The following is a 23444-nucleotide window of genomic DNA, read 5'->3' on the forward strand; positions in this document are numbered from 1 at the left end:
CAAACGAATGACAACACCAGCTCAATTATAACCAACTGGGTGGAGATTTAGCAAAAATGTCTTGTGCCGATTAGGAAATGTGGAATTTAAAACATAAAAAAACTCATACTATAGGGAATGTGGTATAATAAATTACAGAAATAAATATATATCATTATGCTTGGGGAATTTATAACCCTGATATCTTTCTAAATGGCTAGTGATTTTAACAGATTTTACTGTATATCGTTTTCTGTACATTACCTCTCCCTCACTTTTCTCTTCCCAGCAGGATCAATGGTTCAATCTGAGTTAATTTACACTGATGTATTAGTGTAATGGAGGGAGTAATAGCTTAGTGCCATCTCAGATTGGTGGACACCTGTCAAGATGTGAAAGATTTCTGCTTTAACACTCACTGTCTCATCGATTTCCACCAGAAAAAAGGGCCAGGCAAAGGGTAATATACAAGAAGCAAAAAGCCCAGACTGTGCCCTCAGAGCCATCCAATGTACAAGATACTGAGGAAATTATGCCCATTTAGTTCACCAAACCTTGAAGATCCTCTGTCTTAATCAACCTAGTCAAATCTGGGCTTGAGCAAAATCAAGAAATATAAGGAGTCACGGTTTCCTAAAAAGGAAAATAAACACATTTACCTGAGTAAATATAACAGCCTGGTACGGCAACAAAACACAGGGCAAACCTATCTGATATGTTACAGTCTGTCCTCGTTCTCCCCCTGGAGAGTTCTGAAAAATAGCCCACCCAGGATTAGATCATTTGAAGAGTACAGAGAAAGCCCAAAGCCAGGAGCCACTTAATTCATCTGATCTCAGATCCACAGAATACCCTCCTCGGTGTGATTTCTGAGATACTTCAGGTGTATTGGTGTTATGAGATAAGCAGGCCGGGCTTAGAGTCTAAAAACAATCCAACCCCAGGGCCTTCAGGAATATTTAAGGAAACCGGGGATTGTAGGCAGAGAAAAGGGGAGGAAATGAGACTAAATCAGATATTACCCACAAATGCACACAAGAAAAAGTGGGTTGATAGCTCATTAAATAAATGTTGTCTGTTTCCATTGTATGCTAGTCATGTACTCATCCCATGAGCATAGCTCTTTAACGAAATATTTGTATTTTCAATAATTAAGGGAGTTTTTCCTCTTGTATACTTTGGTTTTGGATCAGCTAAGAAAAGATGGGAGAGAATACTAATAATCTTTATTTATAAAAGTATTTAGAAACACGCAGGACAAATCCTTGCAAATCCACTCAAGCATACACACAACAATGCTGCTACATACATAATAATGTAGCCACACTTGCTTCTGGTATTTCACTTTGCACTTTAACTTAACAAGTCTTGGCAGCTTAAAGCAAATATGAATAGGATGGTGTTTCCATAGAAACTGGCTCACAGTATCGATACTGGCATGTGCTGCACTGTGATTTGCCGCTTGCTTTGTATTAAAGGAACACAGAGGTCTCTTTTGCTGCCTTTCTAAAACTAAGGACGGAAACATGCTTCACAGCACAGGTATACTAAGCTTTCAAATGTAAAAAACAGAATTAGTCCTCAATTTCATTATCTCTCCAAATCCCACTTACCAAGACAAAATCCAGATAAAGTAGATTATACATATCTATAGGCTGGTACAATCTGTACTCCCTCGTCTATTTTATCTTGTGTGGCTACCTTTTAGCCCTCAATAGCTTTTGACGTCTAGCCAAAACACTATAATTTCAGTGTCAATAATAATTCAAAGCCACATTAAACCACAGCTGGAAGGGGAGATTAAATATTTTTCCATCTTCCTTGCTGAAATACTTTTAATTCCACCTGATTTTCATAAACATGCACATGATTAAAAATGACACATTCTTAGCAACCAAATTTGAACATATTTACAGCAAGTATCATGTATGTATCACTCCATGCTTCACAGTGAGTATGACATCATTGATATCATCTTCACTTCTGCTGGTCTGGGTACAAAGAAGGGGATTGACCCACAGCATCTGAATTACTGTCACGTTAATTTGGACCATGTTTTGTGTTTAAAGGAAACAAAAATTTAGGACACACATACATATACGTGAAGCTCATATTAAGAAGAACGCCCTACCTGCTGAGACTGGGCACTGGTGGAGAACCCATTATAGCTACAACCTTTCTCATTTGAAGTGCATTAGATTTATCTTGGGGTGGGGGAGGGGGAGAGGAGGCAATGAGTAAGTGGCTACAAAAAGCTTCTTAATTAACCCACAGAGACTCTGACAAAGTGTTTCAGTAGCACTGTTGCAATTAGTGAGCAGAAAAGAACCATTTTAAAGGTAGAAACTGAATATTTATTCTATTAATCAAATTAAAACAATAATACTTCAACTCAGACCCTTTCAAATTAATCTTTAATTTGCATTCAGTGTTCTCAAACCGAGCACACACTACATAATTACTGTTCTGTTTATGTTTAGTACTTTAATGTTCCCTATATTGTAGAGTATGACAGTTTTATTTAGATTTTCTGCTTTATTATATGGCTACAAATGTCCTTGTGTATTCCTTGCCTTCCTTTACATTTCTTTTCACTTTTCTATAGGAAGCTAAAATTTGAATTCTCCAGTGATTTTCAGCATAAAGTATGTAGAAGATTTGACGCATCTTCCTGGCTGAGAAAGTCTGCTTCCCCAATTCCGCTAGGGCGCCCCCTCCTCTTTGGCATCCACTCACTCTTGCCAAAATCCCGGAGATAGTCCTCAAATATTTATCAATATATGCACACCGCTGTCATCTATATCTTAAAACTTTAAAGGAAAGATATCACACTGATTTTGTTATGCTGGAAAGTGACAAATCTTTCAATCACTTTTGCCCAGCCTTATTAATTCAGTTAAAAAGAAAGGGAAAAAAAGTTTGAGATCAATGGGGCTTGTTGAATTAGTCCCTTTGGGGGTAAGATCAATGTTATTAAAATGGATATTGCCCCACACAGCTGAAAGCAAAGCCCTTTAAGATACACATTAACTATTCAACACATTGGACAGGCAAGTGAGAGACGTTACTCTGAGCAGTAATCACGGCCGTCTTGTCTTTTGAAAGAAATTCCCTTACTGCTTCAAAGAGAGACGGGATGGGGGTATTGTGGATAAAGAACTTTGTTATTGTTTGTTATCTGCAGTTAAAAAATATGCTTCTCGGATGTGTCAGGCAAGCTGCTTAATGAACTGGCAATACACTGAGATTCTTCTTTGCTCTGTTTTCCCACTGTATCTCTTCGTCTCTCTAAAATCAAGCTTGCAATGTATTATCACACAACAGTAATAAAGGCATGATTATACAAATTATACAAATGTGTTCTACTGTGTGTGTTCCTTATATTGTAATGAGATGATGAACTATAAATAATATATATATATATATATTCACCCAACCAAGAGAGCAAGCAGGATTCAGAAGTGGATATAACATAATAGATCAAATATAAGTTGTACAAGAAGTATTGGAAAAACACAGAGAATATGAGCTTCCGCTGTGCCCGGGCTTTGTTGACTAGGGGAAAGCATTTGATTCAATCTATACAAACTCGGTCATCAGGGCTCTAAGAAATCAACACATTGAAGAAACTTATATAACTCTTTATTAAATATATCTACTACAATGCTACATCAACAATCCGACTCCACCAAGACACTGACCAGATCAAGAACTACAAGGGAGTACATCAAGGAGATAATCTGTATAAAACTCTCCAAAACAACTCTTGAAGTGTTCAAGACATTGGACTGGGCATCAAAAGGAATCAAGTTAAACTGAGTTTATTGGAACAACTTACAATTTACCAATGACATCACCAAATTTAAAGAAAACACCCCACCTGCAGCTTCAATTTCAAGAACTGTCAAGCAAGAAAACTGAACTTAACGTGAACCTGAGTAAAACCAGTCATGTTTAACAGGTTTGTTAAATCTAAGAAAATTGAAATAGATCAACCGATATGCATAGATGTAAAAAGTCTATGTCTACAAATCAGTGCAGACAGAAATATTATGGAAGAAATCAAAAGAAGGGTAAAAAACTTGTGAAACCTGGTCACTCAATATAAAAATGTTACAGGAACTGCGGACGATATATAGAATAGAATAGAATAGTATAGAAAGATAGAAAAATAAATGATAATATATGATATAACTGAAAGAGTGAAAAAATATGGCAATGGGTCGGACACATTCCAAAAAGAACAGACAAAAAATGGCGAAAGCAAGCTATCAAATGGATCCCAAGAGATGAAAAAAGATGGGAAGATTAAATCATAAACTTTGCAGGCGTGTCAAGCTCACTGATCAGCCAGCAATGGCAGAAACTGCAAATAAGTTTGTCTAGCTACCCATTCACACCTCCTACAGCCATCTCTCCAGTCCATTTCCACTAGCTTATTTCATTTTCTGCAGGAACAAAGCCAATGACACTCACTGCTAAATAAAGGCCTCACAGCTTTTACTATACTTCAGCTTACTGGTGATTAGACAACCATTACTTTTTTTAAGACACTAGCTAATGGACTGTTCACATTTGAAGGCTTAATTTTGATATCAAATCAATCGAAAATGTTTCGTTCTAACAACTTCTGATGAGTCGTAATTCAGGGATTTGTGAGTGACCTCATTTCATTCTTGTGCAATTAAACGTAATTACTAGTTCCAGTAGAACGAACTGCACGCTGAGAACATAATGGAAGAACAGATTTCTAAAGAGAACTTTCACAGGTATATTTATTTAGATTGCAAAGAGTAAATAATGAAAATCGCAAGCTGAGGTATGGCAATCCTTAAGACCCAAAATCTTCTACAAAAACTCATCCAAATACCCGACCACAAACACAGTGGTATATATTAAAGCTGTTGAATACTTACCCTTCACCAAAAAAGATCAGAAGCTTTCTTTGTTGAGCAGTTATAAATATAAAGTATGCAACATTGTATAAACTATATCTTCAGCCAACCAGTACTACTGTTAATTGAATTATAATATGCATTAAAACAATGTAATAATGGGCAAAAATTGATATCAAGACTTGAAACTTACTTTCATCTGAGCCTTGATTTTCATCCCAGGTTCGGACATAATCATCCTAGAAGGGAATGGAAATGAAAAGTTAATACATAATGTGAATGTATTTAAGTTGACCATATGTTATTTCCTGTATATACACGTTTTTAAAACCAATACTTCTATACTGTTGTTGTAATTTTACTCAAATATGACAAAACAAACATTTCCGAATGGTTTAATTCCAAAGGATAAAAACTCAATAGACATGTAGTAGGAAGAACAAAATGGTTGATTGTAAAAAAAAATAGTGGAGGGTATATATTGTATTAGTAACTAGGTTCATCACAGTTTATTTGTATTTAAACTCAAGCCTGTAAAAGAAGGTCCTTAATAATTTGATACAGCAAAACATATTTATATACCATTCGCATATGTATATGATAGAATAAGACTCTGTGAAATAGAAATGTAATTTTGTTAAACTTCTAGATAGTCACTGGATGATATAGTTTTCTCATTTTTAGCCAGACAATCTTCACATAAATTGCGCCTTATGTACATGTAGATGACAAGACATTTGAATTAAACTAATGGAAATAAAGCATAGCACACGCTACAGATTTCATTTACAGCTAGATGGTCCCATGAAAAACAACCTTATAATTAGATTTACATCTCTGAGAACTGCAGTCATGTCAGCAATTTATAACCCTAATAGCTTTCTAATTATTGGAAGACTTTCAAAAAAGGTTTAGAAATATTTAAGTGGCGACGGAGGACAGCCCAAGTTGCGGCACAAAATATAATTTACTGGAAATGTCAGAGTATCCGAGTTAGTTTTGTTTGTCTTTGCATTTCATAAAACAATAAATCCACAACAGATGTTTTCTCAAGCAATGGGCTTGAATCTACAGTAGTCACAACAAATCATTTGAGGATTTAATACTTCTACAATGGACAGACAACGAGACATTTTGTCAAGCAGAAAAGTTCCTACTTCAGATTTTCTTGTTGTCTTGTCTCTCTGCTGCTTGGGAATCAAACCCTGTATCTTTAGATTAGGACTATGGTTTTCAAACTGTGCCTCTTGTGTAAATCATATAGAATGGTAATACATCAAAATCCTCTGCCGAGTCATTATTTCAAAGCCTTTCTCCACTCTGCTACACAGCACAAACAGCTAGGGCACAGACCCCTTCACTACACTGTACTCTTATTTCCTCTTGGTCTTCAATATGTTTAAAATAGCTTCAATAAGGAGTTCATTTCAAAGCTCGTCAATGAGAAGATATACAATTTCAGACCTCAAAGCTATGCAATACATTTAATTAAAGAAAAAATAAGTTTGCTGATTCCCTCCACTTGAGGAGAAAATTTTATGAAGACCCGGCACATTTAGGTAAAGTATTATCTTTTCTTATCATCCGTGCCTGACATTCCTTTCATTCACTTCTTCATCATAAGAAAGTCAGATTAGGAACTGGGCCAGTTCAGATGGATTCAGAACCATCAATTTCTGATTTAATTAATGATTTTATTGCAATCTAAAAGGTATCATTCACAGTAGAAATGTAACAAACAAATTCAGTATCTCCCATTTCAAATTATAACAACAGATAGTATACTGGAAATTAAAGCCGGCACTTTGACATTGAAAATATCTTTGCAGTAGGTCCAAGAAGGGGTGGAGAGTTGTGTTTGGTTTCTTCCCAAAATGACATGGGATACATCAAACGGGAAACGTGTTCAGAGAAGAATACCCAGATTCACAAGACAAGAGGATAGCAAGCCGGCGCAGTTTAAAACATGTCGAGTATTCAGAAGAAGGGCGTCAGGTTTGCAAATGTAATGTATATAGTTTTAACACTTCCCTCGCTTTTGCTAATGAATGTGTTCAATAAATTAGCGGCCTCATTCCCACCTTATATTGTATTTGTTAGGTTAGCGGCGGTTAAAAAGCTCTTTCTCTCAATGTCACCCCTAGGATCCAAGGGACTGTTCTAGATAATGGAGATATTAACTGCCTTAATTAATGTGGTCAGGTAACATCTGCAACACAGGGAGACTTGGACAGATTCCAAATCTCTGGGTTAAAAAAGACATCACATGCAAAGAACACAGGCAGCACACATTTAGAAACTGTTACTAACCTCCACTTCCTGGCGTAAAGAATGGCAGGGAGAGCAGAGGGGACAGAAAAAGAGAGAGAAAAATAGTTAGTAAAAAAAGAGCATTATGGGTTTGTTTCATGAAAGCGCCGCCTACCAATACACCAGTTACCTTTGGCTGAGGCAGGCCATTGTTGTGTAACCTGTCATCCCACACTAAAACTGTTTACAAATGGACGACAGATATCAACCTGCTTTTTTCTTTTTCTGGTCTTTAATGTGGTAGTAAACTACATCACAAAGTGGATGACGCTCCACTATTAGCAAACTATCATCAGCAGCCACTTCCATGGGCTGGCACATGTCCTAATTGCAGGCTGATTCATAGCTTGCCAGGAATTGTTGTTATGAATTGCCTCCCACCAATGTCATCAAGTCATTCGTACGGCTTCGAAACACAGATGTGCCTTCACACACAGCGATGGAAGTGGGCTCTTGCGGCACACTGGAAGCATGAACACAGTCATAAAGATTAAAAGAGGCTCATTATCGTCATTTGCATTGTACATAAACCAGGCCAACACCCAGGAACTTCAATCAAGCCTTAATGGGTGTAGAGTTGACAGATCTATTCAGAGCTTTCTAGGATGGAATTCATTCCCTGTTCATTTCCATCCCAACAGCCTGGACCTTTGAAAACCATCAGCATTTAAACCCAAGATGCTCATATGTACATCTGACATCTATGTTCTCAATTAACTTGCGATTCCTTTGCAGTCCCTACCTTATCTTTCATGAGCTTTGAGTAAAGAAAAAAAAACAATCATCTACAGGTGCTTTTGGAGTCTTCCCTGGTCATTTCCTATGATATAATACTTTTACGAGCCTTTCAACATTAGTTTTAGCATTTAAAGCCCCAGGACATTTTTAGGAAATATAGTTGACTTGGCTCCTTTCTGTAACTCATATATTAAATACAAACCCATTTTAGAGATTTATACCTCCATATTTAGTGTTGCTCTAGGCCTGTGTAAAATATATCACTATCAAAATTTACAGCACATACTGGGAGTGCCAAAAAGGCAATAAAGAGTGACACCTGGAATAAGTACTGGGTCATGAAGAAAAGGCCAGTCCTTCAGTTCCCATACATACTGTGACTCCATCATGGCAGTTAATGTTTTTCTCATTGGAATAAAACTCAACGTAAGTTATATCTAAAGTACTGATTCTGCAGTGTAGGTCACAATGCCGTGACTATTAAAGCTGAATTGCTGATACTGTAAGGAATATTTATCAATATTCAAACTTTCCACGCTGCTTTGCTGAGTGAATTATAGTTCCAGATGTAGAATAACCTTGTCCGACCTACTGAAGTTCCACATTAGTGGGCTTCGGTCGCAAGACTTTATAGTCTCCACATTAATCTGCCGCGTCTGATGCGCATGTTATTGATGCTGCCGCTTCTGCATTATTTAACATGCTATTTATATTAATGCCAAACAGTATTGAAAAATATTCTGCCAACGAGAAATAACAGCATTTCAAATCGATCTTTTTATGGATGCTTGTTTTGCACAAAAAAACCCTCTTCATTAAAGAGGTAAAAAGACAAGTTGAAGCCAATCTATCATTTAATTGAATAAAAACTGTAAATCCAGCCTAAACAGAAGGAGAACTTTGAATTTTGATCTAGTACTTCACAAGGCATAACATTAAATAACATTAGTGTTGTATGACGTTATATAGCACAGAGCATACATATAAGGTAGCAAACTACAAAGTGAAAAGCACCACATATATTTCAATAATTTACAAAGACACATTGCAACTAAGGCAATGCATTATGTCTAAGCACATTTCAACAAAGTAGTTTTGAAAGAAAAAGAAATATATATATATATATATATAAATATGTATATTTTCTTAATTTAAATGTTCTTGACTATCTTCTATTACAAGGCACAACTGATTCTTGACTGGTCTAAAACAAAATGTCAAGCCATGTTTTTGAATGATTTATTTTCTCTCAATATAGTCAAGGGTTCAACACAACCCTTCCCAAGACAAACCCAATCCGCAATCCCAAGAGCAGTCAATGCCAACCCATTTTTTCCAATAAGGTGCAGGTGTTAATCCACCAGCTCTATAACAGGTGAAGGGTTCAAACCTTATTGCCTGGTCCACAACTATCAAATCAATGTCCTGACATTGTGGGGCACTTTGAAGCGCACTGACACCCTTATCCGACTGGAGGGTTGAAACCTAATGTTGTCCCAAGAGAGCCCCTGAACCCTTATCCAACCCATTTTATTTCCAGGAAGACTCAGGGAAATGGGGGGGATTATGTCTATGGATCCCCAGAGTGATTGTGTTCGTATCAGAGAAGCGACTATTTTGCCATATGTCAACATGACTGCAATACGTTCAGTGTAAAATGGAGATCCATGTCTAATCGAGCTTGACTATCCACACGGCCCAAATGCAGCAGATTCCTCCAGGAGTGGTTTAAAAGGCTGAAGCAGGCTGTTATTTCTTGGCAGCAAGCCTGGCAGAGATGTCCCGAGCGCCACTGCTGTCAATGTGCCTGACCTCTGACGAGAGCTTCATGCTAATGCAACCGGAGTATCCCATAATGAGTTTAAAGACATTTAACACTAAACGAGGAGCAAAAAATATTGGATAACGTTTTCTTATCTTTCTTCGGATTCAAGCTTAAGATTTCTTAAAGAAGTGTTCGAACAGTCAGATTGATAGATGTAAGCAATAAATTTTTCAGGGAAATATTAGGCATAAAATACTAAACAGACTGGAGTTGGTTATATTCAGTTGTCCTTTGATATACATAGGGTTTTGGAGGACCTAAGGAAAAAATGACGTATTTGACAGTTGAGAAGAATATCTGAGATTGTAGTTTATGCAGTTTTCCTATATAATTATGTTACAATTTTGAGAAATATGCTATTCTGAAAGCAGTAATATCAGATTGCTTTATAGTAAAGCACTATGCTTGCTATATTCTGACAGTTCGTCTAGTTCGGGTAAATGGCATGGCACAGCTTTTGTGCGGCAAACATTTGATTTTGCTTTTGGAGATTGAAAATGTAGGCTTTCATCTTTTCTCTGGACTCTTCCCTGCTTCTCTTTTTCTTCTTTCCTCAGAATTGCCTCTGCCTAAACTTCATTCATCTGGCTCGGATTTTCGCCTTGACTTGATATTCACGAGCAGTTACAGATCTCTGGCTGTAAAACCCAGTTGTCACTTGTTCCAGACAACAATGTGCCATCCATTGTGGGTGACTGGTTTCAATTCTATCATTTTGTTCGGGTTTACTGTCTTCGTGGCAATTATTTTCAAAGACCTGGTGTATTTCTCCTTGTGCCACTGAAGCATTACCTAAACTGAGCAAATGAAACTGGATACAGGATGAAAAAAAAGGATTTCAGCAGCACTAATCCATCATATGCTGTATCATACTAACATCTCCACAATCGTGCTGTCATTCTGTCCCATATTTCACAGTAATAAGAACCAGCAGGAGATACTTGAATAAGAAGCAGCACGTTGCTAAGACAACGATCTAAAGGCGTCTCTTCATTTTTATTTACTGTAATAAATGGACAGAAATACAATTAACAAATCTTACTATAACATTTCAGCTTATCTAAAGTTGGAATGATAAATCTCACTGTAATTTCCCTTTGAGGGGTTTCCTATCATTCACCATCTTTTACACACAAGACTGACCTCTGATTGCTCCACTTCTCCATCCATCCCTCTAAACACTTAGTCATAAACTTTAATGAAGTTCTTTGAGAAGCACGATGCGATCGATACAGTTTATCAACATGGTTTCCTCAGTATAGAAATGTTTATTGATTCCACCAAGGTTCTGAGATGTTCATTTTGTTGTTTTTTAAAAAGAGCTGTTTCCACGAAACATGAAAAATTAACTATATTTATTTCAAGAAATTGGCCATTGAACATTAATTTTCATTGATAAAGTCTCCCCTGTACAGAAGCTGAGTCCTTGTATGTGTATGTGTATATATATTATAGCTAAAACCTAATGAAACATTTAAGCCCATTGGGGGCAAGTATTACCTACCCAGATTACTGGATTAAGGTTGATTTATATATGTATTGATTGCATAATGGGTCATGAATATTTCCTTAATTAAGTAGACATGGCCCAAAAGCAGGAAAACTACCACTCAGCAGAGTGTAGGAAGCCTCCAGTCAAAACCATTTTCACCTTTAAAGCAACAAGAACAGCTTTCACCTGCAATTAACACTCAATGGCCCTACTCTTTTGATTTTTGCCTTCACAGATGTATCATGGTGGAGAGGCGGATTGCTCTCTTGCTTATTTGCAGTCCCCGAGGGGTTCTTCCAGGCAAACATCGCAGTAAATCGCTGGAGAATCGGAGGGGCTATTTCCAAATCTGCTGTTCCGCGGTTGCCAAGGAGCTAACAGAGCCGCTGCACTCTGTAGATTTGCTCACACACTTCATACAGCCAATTTCACAGCAACATGACTGCTAATTATTTGTCACCATTTCTCTTGTGCATCACTGCTGTTACAGTAGCATGGTAGTACTGTATTTCATGTCTGACATTGCGGTTTTGACTATTTTTGTAGTCGTCAGAACGAGTGTTTTCTAGCCTATACTGTATTTTGCTTTAAACTTCCATATGCAAAAAGCATCATGGAGAGTATATATTCCTTATATTACTATATTATAACAGCCATACAGCATGCAACATGAATATATATATATCCATCTTTTGTTTTATATTCTATTAAATATAGCTCAGTTATTCCACTGAACTACAAAACATAAAACAACATTTTGTCTAGCATGCCATTTGGTGCACAGCATTGAATTAAAACATGGCCTGCTTTCTAGCAACACAATTGTGCTACCATGCACTTAGAACAAAATGTTCTTAGGAAACATTATGCACAGCATCATTGAAAAACAAATACAGTATAAGAGTTAAGATACATGACATGACATAATTTAAATTACATTCAATATTAAACCACTCTGGATGTTAATGACCAGAATATGATGTACCTTCACAGTACATTAACAAGCTCATGGCTTCCATATTCTGAGGAACAAAAAAAAATGCATTTAACAAACTGAACATGACCTAAAATTAGAACTAAATTGTGTAACATTCCAGACACACACACAGCACCGGATGTTGCCTGATCTTTTATTGAACTGCAGTGAAACAGAAAATGCTCATTGAGAAAGTCAACGCATCTGTTCAATTTAAAGCACAGTCAGGAATGACTCTAATGGTTTTTCTTCAGAAGCTTAGGATTCTGTCATTATATTGTTAATTGTAGAGAACCCTGTTACAGGAGCACGTGTTGCCCTGTGTAGTAATCTGGGTCTAATGTATTGACTTATTGACCTGAATCTCTGGTCCAGATTGGAATGATCTACTGGTACCACCATGGACCAGTAAAAACAGAGATAGGTTTATTTTATCTATGTGAATGCTATGGTAAAGAACCCAGACAACTCTATGTAAAGGAGATAAAACCATACGAGGACATGAAAGGGGTTAAAACAACACAGACAGTGCAATGGAAATATATAGTTACCTATAGTGTATCTTATATAGATTATTTCTTACTCTTCTGCCCCAATGGAAAATAAAATATTGACATTACAAGCTTCCAAAGTCTTTCTGACCTCCAACCGATCCAGTTTAGTCATAGTTCCCCAGAGATCTAAATATCTCACTCTACAATAATCAGAAAACACATAATGATGGCAGATATTACCAGGAATTCCCATCAAGGAAAAGCATAAATGGGGAATGAGACATCAAATAATAATGTCAATAATAATAAATAATGTAAATATCAAAACTATTCCTTATCCTATTGTTCTTCTTCAGCCATAAATCAGATGCCATATGGTATGAAAGCATTCAATATTTTACACATTCCACTACTGCTTTGAGTCTCTGTTCATATGTTGCAGTGTTATATAAAGAAGAATAAGGTTTATCTTGTCCTTAAACAAAATGAAGAACTGAAAGTAAACTGGGTATTGCTACCTTCAAAAGAATGTCATTAAAGCGGAGTCTGCAATGCAGTGTACAGTACTGTCTAACACCCCACCGTTTTGGAAAAAAGCTTCAAATGTTTTTATTTTATGACATTTTTTTTCTTTTAAAGTGACATTGCTTTCCTGTGATCTGCAAACTCGCCATCAATAAAGTGAAAATTGGGGTGAGGGGTTAGAAGTACTATCACCTTGAGAAATCAAATAGCCGCAGGAGAAACTACACATTCTCCTTCAGCTCTACAAAGCCGAGTAATTTCAATTTCTCGAACTGCTGATTCTCACTTTTCCCCTGCAGTGGCCTATCTCATTTCATTTCATATCAAATGGCAACCTGCAAATTACTGGAGACTGTTCGAGCAGGCCTGGATTTCTGGTTGTCGTATTGTCTCCCTCTCTCTTTCGTCACTCGCTTTCTCGAACGAAGCAGCACAAGTTTTTTCTATGACCTAAACACTAATAAAGCTTCTAATAAGGCAGAAAGTGATTGCCCCATAGTGTTAACCTATATTCATGCCTTTCCTCACAAAACAAAAGAGAGGGCAATACTCTGACTGACTCACCTTGAACTCCTTTGATTATAGAAATGTTTCAGTTGCTGTAAAACACCTTCTCAAGAATCGTCCGCATAAACTATTCACCGTCAAGCTTTTGGGAAGGTCGACGTTCTTGCATTGCATCACAAAGTGAGCCTCCTACTTAATTTATGCAGGGAGTCCTCCAACTGGGGTTTTCTAATTATCGGCACAGTGGCACATCAAAAGGACTGCTTACAGCCCACTCCTTTGACTTGAAAGACGGGGCCTTCACAAGACTTTTCTTCATGTAAAAATGCACATGCAGGCAATGGAGTCTGGGAGCTGCTTTCAAACTGAATGGAGTAATCCAACACCTGGAGGGGATTTAGACACCGATGGATGAAGAGAAAAATTATTTAAATTAATCCCACAGTAGGATGCAGAGGATTACCTTTTCTGTAACACAGCAAAGAGAAGGAAAAACAAGGCAGGCTCATTATTTTTTATACAGCTCAAGATTTGGAAATAAAAGCAGATAAAAGGCAAAGTGGCCTAGACAAATTGCTTACTAGCCTTTCACACTGACAGGTCTCAGTGCAAATCAAGTTTTCAGTGGGTTTTATTTCTATTAACAAACAAATAAAAAAACTATTCAATGCAGCCTAGTAAAGTTATACAGATCTGCTTTCAAATGTATTTTTTATAACCAACAACATACATCTTGTCAGGCAAGGATAATACAGACTTCACTTGTTAAAACTGAACTAGTCTTTGATGGGGCAGGTAGGGTATGCACAAAGTACAGTCTAAGGAAAAGCCCCCCCGGTCCTTCTGTGCTGAGTGAAATTGTCAGACTCTAAAGCCTACTGATAATTATGAACCTTCCTTCAGACAATGATCCTGCCTGAAAAATGATTACGTTATTAAGAAAACACTCTCTCCAAATCACTGCCATTACATTGTTATATTGTCATGCAAATAGGCTTCGAGTCTCTTCATAAATGCTTAGACTTGCTTATACAATGTGGATAAGGATTCCTATTCTTGTGTTTTCTTACACTTTGCTTTAATTCAGGATCGTATAAGGAAAACTGCTGTCGAGCAGAAAACTGTACACGATGGAACAATCACCGAAAGACAGGGAGCAGAATTATCAGGAAAAAATATGTTTGTGTGGTCAGATTTAGAGAAAAGGTGGTAGGACATCCTATACCTTAATTAATGTATCTAATTTAAAAACAGCGTGTTCTGATAAATGTCATAGGCGATTAGTCAAAATCAAAGCAATTGTTGCAAATGAAGGTTCAGTTTATGAGAAACGTTGATTAATGATTTTAATTAATGATAAAACCCAAAACTGACAACGCTAACTCTAGACAACAGAGCTGTTGGAATAGAAACAGCAGAGTAAATCAGTATGATAGTGTTAAGTATCGTGGCTGATTATAGTTAATTAAACTACTGCCTGTTTGGGGAATGCACACAAATTGCATTGACTTCTAGCTATGTTACATTCATCCATCCATCCATCCATCCATCCATCCATCCATCTATCTATCCACCTATCTACCCATCTATCTATTTATTTTAGACATGATGCCTTATATGTCTTTAAAAGAAGTCTATCAACAATAAATGAGACTCTTTCGACTGAAGACAGGCTATTAACGATTCTGCTCAGCCTCCGACTCCTGCTGGGCGCTTTGCTTGATTAAGGTCATCTCAATATGCCTGTGTTCTGCATATCTATTACTGTCTCCACTCTGGCAGATTAGCGGGAACACGAATACATTGACATAGACAAGCAAGGTACAGTAGGCATCGTCATTACTCATCGATCCACCACACATCTGTCTCCGCTACAGCCTCCTGTTGCTGCGGAGACTTTTACAGAGGGGGAAGGCAAAAATGACAGCCTAGAAAAATCTGATGGTGGGGTGGCTGGCCTCTTACATTTGATCTCCAAGAACAATCCAAACACAGAGGATTCAGAGGAGATGGCTGGCAGATAGGCAGCTGATGCATCCTCTTCTCAGTGTCTTATTGTAACAACAGAATTACACCTACAGAATTATAATTGGGGTCACCGCAAACACAGGATACGGCAGGAAGCCTCTCTCTTGGCACAGCCTCAGAGGAACATTGTTCATTCCTCATTGTTCATGCAGTTAGTTAGCAGATTTATATTCAAACAATACGAAATTGTCATAGTCAAAATCGTTGTTCTCTTGCAGTAGTAAACCATTAGAATGTATACATGCTTGTTTCTCTGGTGTCTGTTTCCACAAGTGATTTAAAAGGTTTAAGCAAAGACCGGATAACCAAGGAGAACTACTGACCTTTCATTTTGCATTCCCTGAAATAAGATTCAAATTGATCCATCTGATTACCAAGCTTAAAATGTCCACTTTCACAGCATACTGTCTGTAGTGTTGTCTTGTTCTAGTTCATCCCTGTGACAGCCTGTGAATTCCAGTGATATAACAGGCACTCGCTACACAATGTAGGACAACAAACCAACAATTTGCTTAGGCAACAAATCGATACTTTCTACTGCAGGTCAAAGCCTTGTAAGATGCTGGTTTTGAACAGTAGCTGCTTGACCTAGAGATATGAATGTCATTTTTAAACAAGAGAAAGGAATACTTTTATCAGCTTGTTTTACAAGAATAAAAGAAACAAAATCATTCAGGTCAAAATAAGTTTATGGGTAACAAAGAAATAAAAGACCCAAGCAAAACTAATTTTGATCAACTGAATCACAAAACAAATGTACCTTAATCTTGGAAATTGAGCTCAAACCTAAAGGCTGTATAAGGCTACTGCTTTTCAACACACTCATATTTCTTAGCATCAGTTTTACATACATAAATGCTGGTTGTCCCAGTAGTAGACATGTATGTGTTTTCTTATCCTCCATGTACATATTTCCAATCCTTCCTGTATTAATAAAGTCTTGAGGGCATGCTCAGCTTAATAAATACAACAGGTATTGTGAGCTCAGCAGCTCTGTGTTGAGCCGGCCACCATGCCAGGAGTGTTGCCAATGGCAACATGCTTCCCCATATGGTAGCAGATCTTTGATAAAGGCCAGAGGCTGACAGCTGACATACACTAAAACACCGGGCATTCAAAAAACAGTTTGAGTTTTAATTCTTTAAATCATGTATTTATTAAATTTACATTATCCAGTTCAACACTAATTAATCATGATGGGTATTGATTGTAGTGCAGGTACAAAGAGGCCCTAATCAACCCATTTCGGAAGACCCTGAATTTCCACAAAGACTTCATTACTGACACATTCCAGAATCATTTCCTGTCAGATTAAAGTAATACCAACTCTTTAGCTACACAGGTGCCACCACATAACAACAACCCTGACAAAAACTCAAAGGGTAATGTGTTTCCCTCCTTTTATCTGTAACATTTTTAATAATAGTAACTGAAACTACAAGATCTCACAAGATCTAGCGACTATAAGGCAGTGCACTTATAGACAGAAACATTTGCTCTGTATGATAAATTCAGCATAACAGTGAGAAAAAAGTATGGATTTCTTCAAGTAGACCAATTCTAGTCATTTTAGCAAACTGTTTATATCATTTATACTCTCATTTCACTTCTTCATTGTTCTCTCTTCTGCAGGGAAACAAATTCAGATCCTATACTGAGTAGTTTTTTTTATCAGATTAATTTCAGGTTTTACAAAAGGTGTAAATCCATGCAGGTGTAACGGGGCTCATTCAGTATAATGAGCATGTTACTAGTGATGTATCCCCTCAGTTAAAGTAGTACAGTGTTAAGCCTCCCGCGTCAGGAGTCCCGGTCTTTTGGCAGACTTAACACTCTACTGTGCTGGAGTCGCTGAGGTGCGGGGCTCGGAGGGGTGCCTGTGGTGCACAGTTCGAATCCCAATCGGGAAGCTATGACGCATGGGCTATACAGGCTATCCTCTAAAACACTATTATAGTGTTGTAAGTTGTCCCATTTTTCAGTTCTTACTAGTGTCCCCATTAGTTTATGTGTAAAACAAGTAAGACTGATTGGTCTATGATTACGTGTACTGCAAGTGAACAATAGGTTGAGGTGTGACCCCTCTATAACCTCTCCATCATTAGCCCATTGGAAATTAAATTAAGTTTAAGACATTTTCCACTAAGAGTAACCATCTCCAAAAGCCCTGAATCAAAATGTGACCCCATGGCATAGGATCTCTGTGCCTTAACCTGTGGAGACCCTCCACAAAGCCCAGACAAGCCACACCACAGCACCTTGAGTTCAAAGACAGCACTCTGACATGGACTACTCCTCAACCGTTGTGCTGCTGTGCTCCTGCATTGTTAACACCGAAATTTTCATTCTGTAAAAAGCACTCTTCCAAAGAGCAGAAGAAAAGGAGAGAAAAAAAAGCTGATTTCTGTACTCAATTAGGATCCACCTACGCTGCTGGTAGGTGGCCAACATGCCCTAGAGTACTTTGTTTTCCCTCAGATCTGAGCCCAGTCAATCTCGACTGCCTATCAAACCAGTGACCTCCAATTTAAAAGGACCTATGAGTTCTTCAAAGCCTTTTAATAAGGCAATGCATTTGTATCTGCTGCCTCCAGAATAAAATCACAGATATTCTTGCCATTTATATCTCATTAGTTACCAGTTGCTGAACCGACAGATAGTTGCTTTGTTGGTCTGACCTTCAATTTTGCCTTGTCCATATTAATCACAATTTATTATTTGGCTGTTGTTGCAAAGTTGTTGTTTTTTCACTGAAGCTCTTAATTGGGAACGTGGTACAGAGCTGTCCAGCTTTTCTGTATTTTTTCTTTTTGCCTTTCAATTTCAATTTTTACAAACTCTATAGTAGTAAGCAGGAAAATGATAAGGAATGACAAGAATTCCTTATTCACCCCATAATTTAAAACTCATATTCTTGCAACTCACATCCAAACAGACGGCACTAATGATCAATGGACTAAGACTCCTTTCTTGGATTTTGCATGTCAAGTCCTTGCAACCCAAAGCAGACAAGTGACAATACAGAGTAATGTAACGAGTCCCTGTTCCATACAAGCAGAAAGAGTCTTTTGTACCTCCCTGTGAAACCTTAACTACGAGGTTCCTTGGTAACAACAGCTACTCCTACTCCTCTCGCTTCCTTTCTTCTAATGTTCTTATCTCAGCACATAATATGCAAAGAATCAAATGCTTGTGAATTAAACAACTAAACGCCAATTATATAGCAAACGCTCACACTCCGAGGTGGGAGAGAAATTATGTTATCATAACACCCCCATTTGATTTTTTCCCACCTACAAACAGTCATATTTCCCAGTCGCCAAACACCACTTCACAGTCGTTTGGTAATGCCGTACCAGAATAGTTTACAGTGGAAAAAACAGAAGAACAATGGACTTTAAAAAGTCCCAGCTGGAATAGAAGAAACCACATGCTCATTGTATTGAATCCATATTAATTAATTGAGGAAGGGCATGAGTAATGCAAAAATATGAACTTGTTTTTAATGTGACTTGCTGAGTAATTAACTTGGACATGGCCAATAATTATGTAGTAATTCATATGGATGTAATACAATGAGGACAATGTCTGTCTGATCCCAGCAGGATGTTTCTTTGAATGCTATTCTCCACTGTCTTTCCAAGTTTTACTTAAACTTTTATTTTGAGCTTTTTACTTTGATTTTGAGGAGGGCTCATAACCAATCAATGCATATCATCACAATATGCCTCTTAAAAATAAAGATGCATATATTGTTCTTATTTTATGGGCTTGGACTAATGTGGTTTCCTCAGAGCAATGGCCAGATTCTTAATGTTATTGGCTTTGCCCAGATCAATGGCTTATTTTCCAGTAATCAGTATGCGCTGGCTGAACCAAGGCAGGACAGCTGAACGCCTAGTCTCCAGCAACACACACAAAGAGCTTCCAGTTTTTATACACTTAAAATCATCTCAGGCAGCCGTCCCCAACCAGAATTAATGAGAGACGGAAACAAGAACCTCATCCACGAGAGAAGCTTCCGTGCACCATCCCTATCCTAATGATAAAAACAGAGGAACTGAGAAACCATTTTCTAAGAAGGATGAAGCAATTTTCATTCATTAAAGATTTAGAGGATGGTATAACAGGTGCAGTCCTAAGGAGCTCTTCCTGGCTGGAGAATTGTGGTGCACTTTAATGAGCTCGTTCCTGAGAGAACTGCAATCTGGGAAGTTGATTTCTGATTATAATGGAAGCTGCGTTTATATTTGTATGACACACGTATATATTATTCATATATTTATTTAGGCAAATTACAAAATCTCTGGCCAGAACATAGGGACTAAATACGGGTTGAAGACTGGCCCAGTATTCTGAGAATGTCCATGTATGGGTTTGCTGTAATGAGAGCATTTAATCTAATGTGAGTGAGCTACCAATTCATTATAAATGAACTAAAAAAAAAAAAAAAAGAAAACAAGGGGTTTAACAGCCTGTTTACTTAATTCAGAGAAGATAGCTAAAAATAAGACCAGCATGTTTTAAGAACAAGCCACATCTTATTCCGGTATTCAGCCTATACCTTATTAAATTTAAGGAGTAGATCAAACTATAAAACATTCTAGTATATTTGTCTCAGACTTTTGGGGGGGTTTGCTAATGCTGTTGAAGCATAATATAATTTTGTTTTCATAAACTAAAAGAGACTAAACATTCTGAACCACACTGAACTATACAAGAATAAGATAACATTTTCTCTCCAAGCTCAGATTTTTTTTACGTATTAACAGATTTCAAAATAGAATATGTAAAATTACACTCAAAGCCATTTTCCCAATTCTGGGAATACAGAAACATTAGAACTAATACAGTGTTTATTGCCATGAATGTGTAATTGTTTTAATTTGGTTTGCTTTCGTTATAAATTATGGGGGGGGGGGAAAGGCACAGTAGGAGAAAAACAAGTATTTGGGGATCAACATACACACAGGAACAAACAGGATATTCAATACAAAGAGAAGAACAGTGGGCATGGTGTGTTTAGCAGATGCAGAGATGGAAAGAACAAAGAAAGAGTAAGAAAGAGGGCTGCGTCTGCTAAACAACACAGCTCAGGTGGCCTACTGTTGCACAGCTTTTCGAAGCCTTGCTTGGTGTGCAAGCCCCCCACTATCAAACCAAATCCCACTTGACTTGGATCCTTAGTCATACATCAAACCTTCAGCAGCACTGCCTGAAACTGAAAGGTCAACAGAATATGACGTTCCTGCAATGGCTTCTTGTTTTAATAACTTGAAAGTTCACCTACATCAAAACTCCTATCCAGTTGTTTTATGCTGGAATGCTCTGTAATAAGTAAATAGATACCTGAAAACAAACCTGTTTTCACCACAGAGGAATACTCACAATTGTAACTTGCAACTACAAAGCCTAATACATTTACAATTGTTTTGTTTCTATTGCATTTTAGACTCCAAATATACATATCACAGCAAGGTTAAAAAACAGACTATTCCTGGTTTCGTTGCATCTGTAAAGATTCTACCAAGCATTTTAGTCCAGGCCCTAGTCTAAAAGTCTGTAATTCCATTAAGAACAAATGTACTATAACTTTTAATGTCCCATGAATATTTATATGAAACATGACACCATGCTAGAATCAGACAATCAAGGCCAGCTTTAACTATTTTAAGTTGATGTCCATTTTGGTGGGGAAATACATTCAGGTTTATATGGCCAGTCACTTCAGTGAAGTGTATTGAAGGGTCAGCTGATTTCCAATACTCCAAATAATGTCTGTCTCAGTTAATCAAACCTGCTATGAGTGAGAACAGTACATGTCCCCTCATGCAGTAACTGAATTTCATCATAAAACTATGCATAATACATATTACAGAGGCAAAACGGTAACAGTCCCATTGTTTGTGGTGCAATACCACTACGTGACGTTTGTTTGACACCATTCTCTCGAAAATCTCAAAATAAGGCCAGCTGCAGTGATGCAGAGGTTTCTCAGGGAACGGACTGCAGTCCCATCGCTGTACACTGCTTAAGGCATGCCTAGGACAGAGAGATTTTGCTACCATGCATAAAACGAAAGGATCCCTGAAATCCCAATCCCTACTATACTTGCCTTTTATGAGGCACATTATTACATTAACTTTCTTTAATTACCTTTAAATTATTTACATATTGCTTTATCAGCTTCAAAATGAGCAGCATAATGACTATGCTTTATTTATTTAACAAAATCATACTTGCTTGTTCTGTATGTATAAAAATCAGCAACCTACATAAGAACAACACATTGAAGGATATGTTGTGCTTTCTGTTGATCGGTAGCTGTTCAAGACTTACGGCATCCGTTATGATTGTGAATTAAGACTGGTGGCACACAAAAATGCTAAGTAGCCTTGTTTCTTTTACAATCAACACTTCAGCATTGACTTAAGCACCATTTTAATTATGTTGTGGGTTTCTGATCAATAAAAGGTTAAATGGTCAATAAAAAACAGTCGCACTACCATATTTCCAATTGGTTTCCTTTAAATATATTAAAGTAACCCTTAACTGAACTGATAATACAATTCTGCTCCTTTATTGATTATCTGATTGCCCTTTTGCCTGATGAAAATAAATGTATGGTGTAAAGCGCTCATGTTAATTAAAGTACGATGTAAGATGGATGGATACAAACCTGTTGAATAAAATAAACACATATTATTCGGAATGCAAATCACTGAGAACTGGCTATAATGATTCTATTCAACAATTAAAAGTCAATCATAAAGCAATGTTTATCTACAGCAGAGATCTGTACATAAAGAACAAAACAACACATATATGAAATCACTTGAAACTTTAACATTTTCTATGGAAGATATTGCTCACTGCTGGAATTATTTGACAAACAAATCACATTAACTTTATGGATCAAGTACTGTGCTCAGGTCCAAAATCTTATTTTCTATGACCCCAAAACTTTATATATTCTCTACTCAGATTAAAAAGATAAATGAATTACCTCCAAAGGAATCTATTCATCTAATCAGCATAAAGAGTGAAATGTGTCTCAATACTCAGCTATTCCAACGGTATACCTACTTACTAAAAAAAACCATACAAACTTTCAACCATAGAAGTGGCACTTCTATACACTTCTGTATACAAATATTGGTTCAGCTGGAAATTATATGGTGACGCTTTCAGTTGTATTGAAAGGCTAAATCCCCAAATAAGTTGTTCTGCTTGTCACAACATCATGCAACTTAGGCAGTTTATATCTGGTCTTAACAGTCTTAAATTCTCAAGGATGTATAGGAAGACTGACACAGGAGCAACCCTTGTGAATAGTAAGAACCCCAGGGGTCTCCAAGGTGGCACCAGTAACTCTATGTATACAGGTGACAGCTGATAGATTGTGATGTGCCCATATTTTTAGTGCTTAAAGACGAAGAGAGTGAAGATGCAAAACACGACAACACAATTTAGAATTAATCATTTAGGATTTTACAGTGTCTCTTAAATGATGTGTCTTTGCTAATTAGGATATCCCACTGTGAATAACTTAAAATGGCACGCTTACCAACAATCTGTGGGAGCAAAATGTATAATTTATTTTCTTTCATATACAGTGTATGTTTATTTTGTATGAAAAAATGAGAACAATCCTGTTGTTTGTTTCCTGCTAAGT

At 37.2% G+C, this 23444-nt stretch overlaps 1 protein-coding gene across 1 annotated transcript in view; it reads right to left on the reverse strand.

The window, feature by feature from the left end:
- Window positions 1–23444, reverse strand: part of LOC136716223 (testican-2) — a 42990-nt gene that overhangs the window by 13652 nt on the left and 5894 nt on the right. The window contains exon 2 of the mRNA XM_066693799.1: window positions 5068–5113. Coding sequence (XP_066549896.1) covers window positions 5068–5113 — 46 coding nt within the window. The remainder of the gene's footprint in view (window positions 1–5067; window positions 5114–23444) is intronic.

Source organism: Amia ocellicauda, chromosome 20 (assembly GCF_036373705.1).
Source record: "Amia ocellicauda isolate fAmiCal2 chromosome 20, fAmiCal2.hap1, whole genome shotgun sequence".
Taxonomy (NCBI): Eukaryota; Metazoa; Chordata; class Actinopteri; order Amiiformes; family Amiidae; genus Amia; species Amia ocellicauda.